The 9,625-nt window shown below is 45.5% G+C and overlaps 1 protein-coding gene across 3 annotated transcripts in view; it reads left to right on the top strand.

The window, feature by feature from the left end:
• Positions 1-243: 243 nt before the first annotated feature.
• The window catches only part of COL9A3 (collagen type IX alpha 3 chain), a 70,678-nt gene continuing 61,296 nt past the window's right edge, over positions 244-9,625 (top strand). Inside the window, exons 1-3 of one of the 3 annotated variants that reach the window (XM_081916877.1) lie at positions 954-1,078; positions 1,787-2,031; positions 4,297-4,365. In XM_081916877.1, coding sequence (XP_081773003.1) covers positions 1,966-2,031; positions 4,297-4,365 — 135 coding nt within the window. In that variant the 5' untranslated portion in view covers positions 954-1,078; positions 1,787-1,965. Of the gene's footprint in view, positions 903-953; positions 1,079-1,689; positions 2,032-4,296; positions 4,366-9,625 lie in introns of those variants that run through there. The other 2 variants (XM_081916878.1, XM_081916876.1) reach the window with 2 other exon arrangements.

Raw genomic sequence — 9,625 nt, 5'->3', positions numbered from 1 at the left:
GAAGTTTCCAGACTATGTAGAGCAGGTAGTTCTCCAATCAGGAGGTTACCAGAGCCTGGATAACTCAGAAGTCTCTGATCTGATACGGCGCTCTGAGTGTACACTGCTGGACCTAAGCATCCCCACCCCAAAATCGCACACCTCACAATATGTCCAGTGTGCTGCAGCTGTGAAAAATACAAATGCCATGCTAATAATCATCTTTAGGAAAGCAACTGAAAATAAAATGCTAGTACAGTGGTTACATACGCTTCAGGTTACATACGCTTCAGGTTACAGACTCTGCTAACCTAGAAATAGTGCTTCAGGTTAAGAACTTTGCTTCAGGATGAGAACAGAAATCGTGCTCCGGTGGCGCAGCAGCAGCGGGAGGCCCCATTAGCTAAAGTGGTGCTTCAGGTTAAGAACAGTTTCAGGTTAAGTACGGACCTCCGGAACAAATTAAGTACTTAACCTGAGGTACCACTGTATCATAATGGCATTATGGTGCAGAAGCGTCTGGAATGCTGTACAGTTTGATTGCCTCAAAAAGCGTTTCACAATCAATCTCTTAAGGAGCAGAGCGGAAGTGTTTCCTATAAGAATTATCACATTAGAATATCCACATTGCCTGGTATTGGCCCAGACAGCAGTAGTTGATCTCTGGCGAATCTGGTTAATTCACACTTGCAGCTCGTCGCTAATCGAGGGATCAATAAGTATGTCTGAACTCTTGTTGCCGGTTTGTGCGCTAGCGCTGTCCTGCTTATCCATGGGTACAAATTCTAATGGATAAACTTAAAATGTGAGAGTTAAGTTGTTCTGGATATGACCCCTGCAACCATTCCAATCATGGTGGGACTCCTATTCACATGGATACATCCTTGGGTCACCCAGCTAACACCCTGTTAATGTTTTTCCATGTAAGGGGTGTCAGAGAGATCAAGGCCTTTTTGCATTGCCAAATGGATCGACCACAACATATATTTAACCCACTTAGAACAGTCACAGCTTCCCCCAAATAATTCTGGGCACTGCCGTTGAAGGGTGCTGAGAATTAGGAGGCCCCTATTCCCCTCCCAGAGCCACAATTACCAGGGTGACTTAATCTACTCTTCCCAGGGAACTCTAGGAATTATCACTCAGGGGAATAGAGTTCGCCTAACAACTCTTGGCACCCTTAACAAACTACTGTACATCTCCCAGAATTATTTGGGGGAGGCAGTGATTGTTTATAGTGGTATCATAGTGCTTTAAATATATGGTGTGGTAAAAAGTAAAGGTAAAGGGACCCCTGACCATTAGGTCCATTCGTGGCCGACTTTGGGGTTGTGGCACTCATCTCGCTTTATTGGCCGAGGGAGCCAGCGTACAGCTTCCGGGTCATGTGGCCAGCATGACTAAGCCGCTTCTGGCGAACCAGAGCAGCGCACGGAAACGCCATTTACCTTCCCGCCGGAGTGGTACCTATTTATCTACTTGCACTTTGAAGTGCTTTCAAACTGCTTTGTTGGCAGGAGCAGGGACCGAGCAATGGGAGCTCACCCCGTCATAAGGATTCAACCGCCAACCTTCTGATCGGCAAGCCCTAGGCTCTGTGGTTTAGACCACAGCGCCACCTGCGTCCCTTCATATGATGTGGATGTAGCCTAAATCAGCTAACCCAAGCCAATCAACACTCTCCCTGTGCCTGGGCCCCTTCCGCTGCTATCCTCCAGCAAGCTGGAAAAAATATATTGAGTTATGAATGGTGTCCAGCTCTTCCTTTCCTCCCCTTTCTCAGTGGCCCGGTCTCGTTCTCCATCAGAGTCCAGCCCCCTCTGCCTCCTTGGCTGGTGTGTCTCTCCTTCCAGACAGGAGGCACAGGTTTCCCTGGCGGTGGAAGGGACTCGTTCAGGAGTGGAGATTCTGAAAAGCACAGGACGGAATAATAGGCAGCAGGGGGAGAAGGCTTCTGGAGCCAAGAGGAATTAATTTGTGACGGCTATGGCTGGGTTCTCAGCCCTCGGATTACTACTTCTTTCTCAGCTTTTGGCCTCCTCCTCAGCTCAGGTAAGGATTGTTCCTTATGCCTTTTTGAAAGGACAGAGCTTCCCAGCTGCAGTTGAGCTCCATCTTCTGGAACCATCATCCACATCTCCCATAAAAGGACAGACCGTATCACTTATCCGTTATGTATAGATAGGTCCGTGAGGTTTCAGCCTGAAAGCAGCAGGACTTACATCTGGGTTGGTGTGGTACTTCCCTGAGTAGCAATTAATCTTCAATGCTCACGTTTTCGTTTGTGCAGTCCAGATAGCAGAATACGAGCGCGGTCTTGGTCTTAGGAATCGGGCTGTGATTCGAAGAGTCTTTAGTGATTATGAAAACTGAGCTGTTATCTATATTATCTACCTTATCTATATGATTTTTGCAATGCTATTGTACGGCCCGTGTCATAAATCAACTTCATTAAACTTTATGTGTTTCTAAAACAAAGACACCTTTTTCCTCGCTATAAGATATTAACACTAAGATGTTGGGGAGTTGACTTGGAGAGTAACCGTTTTGTTTAACATGAAAGCATCAAGTTTCAGACAGAACAAAAACTCCAGTGTTCTGTTTTTTCAGCCTTTTTGGGGGGTGTGAGCTCCCCCTCCTTTTCCCATCAGTTGATCTTCTCTGAACTAACTTTTGAGGAGGAAATAATAGCCTTATGGCAAATCCTTCATCCAGCAGAGGTCCCATTCCTAAAGAGCATCCTGCAAGGAATATTAATTACTGAATTATGGGGGAATTAAAAGGGATTCTTTTCTCTAAAGTTGCCAGTGAAGTTTGTCTGCAGCCGGGTTCAGGAATCTAGAGTCGTCCTGACCCATCCGTGAGCAAACCTTGCTGTACAAAGAAAGCTTTGTTGACCAATGCCTGGTTGCAAGTTACTCTCTGGGGCCTTTTTTTTCCACATAGAAAAGCATTTATAGCATTTCTCCCCCCACCCCACCTTAGCACCAAACAGTGCGTGCATTCATTGAGTAGAATTTGACGCGGCTCGCGGAAATTGACTGCAGACCCCTATTTCTCCACCTTATAGACATCTTATAAAGATGGCAATTTGCACACTGTTGTAACTTTAACTGTAATTCGCCAACACAACATTGGAAAGTGGTTCTGTAAAACTCAGTAGGGTTAAGATGTGCAACTAATGTAATTGGGAACCGTGCTTGCTAAATCTTTTCTGCACTATAAATTCTGTGCTGCAAAGGTATTTGACCCATTAGCCACCAGGGGAGGGGGGAAGAGAGAAATCCCTTTAATCTGCTGAGCCGCAAATTTGTCTGAAAGTTTAGAAATAGACAGCCAACAGGAACATACAGGTGAGAGATGGAAGCCAAGTGTGAGTCTGAGAATCTGTATTTCAAAGGGAAAGAATTTAGGACAGGGATACAAGCTGTTTGTAGTTGCCTTTGTTTTTAATGATGGCTGGTACAATGTATTTTATAATGTACACCATCCTGGTGTTGGCACTTAATGATGCATCTTTTAAACCAATTAAATAAAATGCTGAGGTTCAAGTCCCCTCACTCAGCTATGATACCAATTGAGTTTTTCGGAATAAGTGATTGCCATAATATTGGCAATTAGGATCAAGTGGAATGACCCTGAGAACAGAAGATACAAGCAGTGCCGGATTTACATATAAGCTAAACAAGCTATAGCTTAGGACCCCTGGGCCCCCCAAAAAAAAATTTTAAGGAAAAAAACCTTGGATGTACATTTCCAAAATATAAGATAAAAAATAATTACTTTGATAAAATACACATTTTGTTATGTGCAAATGGCTTTAGATATCTATTAGGTCCATAAATTACCATATAGCATATATTCAACACAAAAAACAGCGACAATTTGTTGTTGACAAAGGACAGCTGGACATATAAAGGGCCCCATTACCTTCAGTAGCCGAGGGCCTCATCAAACCTAAATCCAGCTCTGGATACAAGTGTGATAAATTATAGTTGTGGAATGCCCCCCCCCATTTCTGAAAGGGTGTCACTAAATTAAGGGTCTGGAATTGAATGTGTCCTTGTTTGAAAGTTCCACAAAAGCTAACCCCAGAAACAGGGCGAGGGGGAATTTGAGCAACATGTTTTAATGAAGGCTGGAGGTTATGTCTCCCTAGCATCTGTGCTGGTTAGGTTTCCACTCAAAGAGTTCCTTAGGTGCCTGTCCCAAACAGAAGGGGATTTAGAAGTCTCTGGTTGTCCATGAATTTCTTGATCTGTTTCCTTACGTTTCACCTGATGCAAAGCCTCACTTTTCTCCTGCTTCCCTTCCCAGAGGCCAGGACCACGGGGCCCTCCTGGACCACGAGGACCTCCTGGAACATCTGGCAAAGATGGCATAGATGTAAGTATCTGAGCAGCCCAGGATTGGACCAAGCTTGAGGGAGAAATGGGCGGAGCATCGGTGGGCCAACCTAATAGGCTGAGTAGGATTACTGATGGGTCAACCTCTAACCTCCTGTCTGGCTTGAAGACTTGCTATTTATAGTGCAGAATGTGTCTCTTTCATCTCTCCTTCCTGAGAGAGTCTTCAGCAATCTTTCCTCCAACCTCAGGACATCTAGTTTGTCAAGAACATGGGCGAAAAATGACCACATCTTCTTGGACAGGCCTCTGCTTCTTGCTGGGCAAAATGAAGCACCGAGATCATAGAATTGGAAGGGACCACGAGGGTCATCCAATCCAACCCCTTACAAATGCATAAATCTTTTGCCCAACATGGGGCTTGAACCCAGATAAATAATCCTTCATAGAATTAAACCTGAATATTACTTGCTAGGTTGATTTTTTTTTTTTTGAGTGTGTGCCTTGTTTCAATAAACAGGCGATGTCATATAACCTCTGCACAAGTTTAGAATCACAGAATCACGACAGATGGCCGTACCAGCATGAGCACTCAGTAAATCTCCCTGTCTTTCGTCCAGTTTAAACTGTTGTTCTTAAGCTTTAGAATTTATTGGTATTTGTTCTTGTTCTTGGTACTGTGCTTGTACTGTGCTTTTCAGGTCATATTCACGCCAGAAAATGCATATACATTTTGTGCTGTTTCAAAAGGAAGAGAAATAGAGAAGATGTATCCCACAACTCAGAAGGGACACGGGTGGTGCTGTGGGTTAAACCACAGAGCCTAGGGCTTGCCGATCAGAAGGTCGGCGGTTCAAATCCCCGCGACGGGGTGAGCTCCCGTTGTTCGGTCCCTGCTCCTGCCAACCTAGCAGTTTGAAAGCATGTCTAAGTGCAAGTAGATAAATAGGTACCGCTCCGGCGGGAAGCTAAACGGCATTTCCGTGCACTGCTTTGGTTCGCCAGAAGTGGCTTAGTCATGCTGGCCACATGTCCCAGAAGCTGTACGCCGGCTCCCTCGGCCAGTAAAGCGAGATGAGCGCCGCAACCCCAGAGTCAGCCACGGCTGGACCTAATGGTCAGAGGTCCCTTTACCTTTATCCCACAGCTCAGATCCCACCAAACTGGGAACATGGGGGAGCCACCCGTGGCATTGCATTTCTTCCAGTGCATGATTCCAAATTTCATTATTTTATTGTTTAAAATTATTGAGTTTACCTACTGAGGGTGGTGGGCAGGACCCCAGATTCTTTTACATCTGCACAGATCATCCAGCTGCCAGCTGGGGGCGCTAGAAGCAATGCAACTGCAAAAGGCCTTCCTTCTGGGTCACAAGTTAGGAAAACAACAATCGGGATCGAGAGCAGGGCTAATTTCTACCGGCGGATGCATGAGTGAAAACAGTTTTTGGAGAACCCAGCATGCACCACCACAAGCAGCTTCTCGTTTTGCTGTTGCCTTGGGAGCATAAATGCTTTGGGCTGGGGCGGCATTATCAGGATCTAGCAAATGCTCCCACCGGAGTAAGAAAGGGGAAGGGTCTCCAGCTCAGCGGCAGATCATCTGCCTGCCCTCAGAAGCTCCTAGCTTCAGTCCTTGCCATTTCAAAGTAGGGCTGGCAGAGTACTCTGCTGGAAACCCTGGAGAAGCTGCTGCTGTCAGCCAGTGTTGGCTATACTGAACTGGGTAGACCTAAGGCATAAGGCAGAAAGCTGTATTCCCTTTGCTTTGTAGGAAAAGGAGAAGGGCATTTTGAAGCCATCGTCTCTGTAGCCCCTGTTTCATAAAAAGGTAAAGGTAAAGGACCCCTGACAGTTAAGTCCAGTTGCTGACGACTCTGGGGTTGCAATGCTCATCTCGCTTTACTGGCCAAGGGAGCCGGCGTTTGTCCGCAGACAGTTTTTCTGGGTCATGTGGCTAGCATGACTAAGCTGCTTCTGGCAAAACCAGAGCAGCACACGGAAACGCCGTTTCCCTTTCCGCCAGAGCGATACCTTTTATCTACTTGCACTTTGACGTGCTTTCGAACTGCTAGGTTGGCAGGAGCAGGGACCGAGGAACGGGAGCTCACCCTGCCGCAGGGATTTGAACCACCGACCTTCTGATCAGCAAGTCCTAGGCTCTGTGGTTTACACCACAGCGCCACCTGTGTGCCTCCATGTTTCATAGAATCATATAATTGTAGAGTCGGAAGGGGCCATTTAGCACAGTGCCCTGAAATGCAGGAAACTCTTGCCCAATGCAGTTCCATACGGTCTCTCGCCCTCCTGAGCAGATTTTCAGGAGATCCAGTGGGCTTCAGACGGAAGGAGGAAACTGCCTTCCGCTTCCGCCAGCAAAAGTGCCCTCTGAGCATTGTTCCACTCACGCGAGTTGTGAACTAGGGGGTTGGACTACATGACTCTCAGGGTCTCTTCCAACTCTACAAATCTATGATTCTAGGAAAGTTTTGTACAATAAACCCTTCCCATCCCCACCTCCAAAAAAAACACACACTGATATTCTTGTCATGATCTAACAAGGTAATTGCTTAGCTTAGCTCCTAAGAATAGAACAGCTGTCAAATGGGAATTGATTTAACTGACATTAAAAACTAGTGTGTGTGTGTGTGTGTGTGTGTGTGTGTGTGTGTGTGTGTGTGTGTGTGTGGAGGGGGTTAATCCATTTTTAAAATGTATTTGTGCCTGAAGTTGAGTTTTATGTGATCATATGATACAGATTTCATAGAAATAAACAAGCTTGTGAAAAGGGATTTTTGCTGAGCTCCCTTAAATATAATTATTAGCGGCTGGTTGATTAATTCTGACCTCCCCCCCCCCAAAAATGTTTTTCTTCTTGTCTGTTCTACGGAGGATCAGGAAGGTGGATTCAGAGGACTGGGACCCACAGGGTAGCTGCTTTTAAAAGATGTTAAATGTCAGCATGTGGCGAGTTGGTTGGTGCTTAAGCCTCAGACCTAGTGGCTAAACCTAACATACCCCTCTGCCAGAGCTCAGCATCTGCAGACAGTCCTGGGTTCAATCCCTAAGCAGGGCTGGGAGTTTTTCTAGCTTGAAACCCTGCAGAGCTGCTGCCAGTCTGTGTAGACAGCACTAAGCCAGATTGCCCAAATGCCCGACGCAGTGCGAGACAGCTTCTTCCTGTGTTCCTCTGCTACTGAGGCTTTTCCCATGGGAAGGGGCTAGCTAACTCCAGGCTTAATTGCACGATCAGAAGTCAGCAGGTCACATGCAAAAGATTCCTGTGTTGCAGGGGGTTGGACTAGATGACCCTTAGAGATCCCTTCTGACTCTGTGATTCTGTGCTGAAGGTGAAATCCTGAATCCAGCTCAGGGTGAGGGCATTTGACATGATGTGCAGAGCTTGCTTTACCCAAAATTGACTTTAGGGCCAAACCTATTGATTAGACGGATGTGTCACAAAACAGCATGCAAGCTTTTCAGCTCAACAGAATTCTTCATGGGGGCAAGCAAAGCAAGGAGGGAAACTTGCCAATGAGAGGAATATATTATTGGCAAAACCTATTTGGTGTTTCGCAACTTTCTGACTAGTTGCAGGACCTTACCCAGGCCTAGCAGAGTAAACGCAGAATCCACGGAAGCAATTGGCGACTTGGCTGCAGACAGGATAGACGAAGCAGGAACCAGGAACTTGTAGTTAGGTGTTTATTATATACAGTGGACTATTTACAGGAACAGAACACGGATCTTTTGCTAGCTCTCTCTGACACGACTCACAACTCCTACACTGACACAGAACTCTGAACACTGAACTCCTGAACTAACACATTTCAGTTAGTAGGCCATTAATTGTCAGTCCCTTGAGAGAGCTTGACCAATCAGGGAGCGGTCTCCATGTCTCTGTTATCACCAGGCAGACTTACTCCTTCAGATTGCCTTCTGGCTGTCTGCCAAACCTTAACTGACTCTGTGTGAGTAGCTGCATGTACACAGTTTCCCAACATATATTCTCTGAACGAACATTCCCAGCCATTAGTGAGTAAAGCTACCTGGTGTGGATCTTATTTTAACCTAAAATTAACCTCCAGCTTTATTAATATGGACACAGCTTAGTTTCCCCCCTTTCCTGTTTTCCACCTACCAAGGAACCTGTGTTAGGCCAAAGGGTCAAGGCAGACCTGGGCTATTAGGTGGATTTTTATATTTTCAAAAATGAGGGGGCAAATCATTTGCACGCTCCTCCTTGCAGGCAATCACTGGTGCAACCTGCAACCTGCTCAGCACCTTGCAGAGTAGCCTCATTTTGATGTGTACTCCTCCATTGCCCCCCGAGACAGAAGGATGCTAGCCGAGCAACCAACCTGCATACACCTCTCCCCGACTCTCTTTGCTTTATGATATGGTAGCAGTCAAGGAAGAACAGGTTCAATAACGCTGCCACCTAAGGGTGAGAAGTCAGATGACCACACACATTGATGATCTTGCCAACTGTTGAGATCCAGGAAGATCTTTTTTTAAAATAAATAAATAAATAAATAAATTATAATTTTTATTAGTATTTTCCACACAACAACAACAACACGAAAATTTTTGAAAAATAACAATACATAAAGCACAAAAACCGAAATTCAAAAAAACAAAAAAATCCATATCTTACAAGTTAATAATATAAACAACAAAAAGAAAAACAAACATTGACTTCCACCAATCCCACGGCACCTCCTTTATCTCTCATTGTGTCTTTCTGTTTTCCTTATCATCTCTATCCTAACATCCAGATATAAATCCCTCTTTCTTCTCCTTTCACTTCACAAGGTTATTCCAGACTCAGCCAGATTTCTGTCCTCAAACCTTGGCTTTTAAGGTATTCATTTAGACACTCCCATTCCTTTTTCACTTTTTGTCTTATTATATCTGTCAATTTGGCGAATTCTAAATATTCCGAAAGGAAATCAGCCCTGAGTGCTCAGTGAAAGGACAGATCCTGAAGCTGAGGCTCCAATACTTTGGCCACCTCATGAGAAGAGAAGACTCCCTGGAAAAGACTGTGGTGTTGGGAAAGATGGAGGGTACAAGGAGAAGGGGACGACAGAGGACGAGATGGTTGGATAGTGTTCTCGAAGCTACCAACATGAGTTTGACCAAACTGCGGGAGGCAGTGAAAGACAGGAGTGCCTGGCGTGCTCTGGTCCAGGGGGTCACGAAGAGTCGGACACGACTAAACGACTAAACAACAACAACAAAGGCATCCATCCTGCAAGAAGTTTGATTAGATGAATTCAGCAGATCCCCTGGAGTTGG

The sequence above is a fragment of the Podarcis melisellensis genome (genome assembly GCF_964234715.1).
Source record: "Podarcis melisellensis genome assembly, chromosome: 6".
Lineage (NCBI taxonomy): Eukaryota > Metazoa > Chordata > Lepidosauria > Squamata > Lacertidae > Podarcis > Podarcis melisellensis.
The sequence above is the reverse complement of the archived record's forward strand: the minus strand, read 5'-3'. Positions and strand labels throughout refer to the sequence as shown.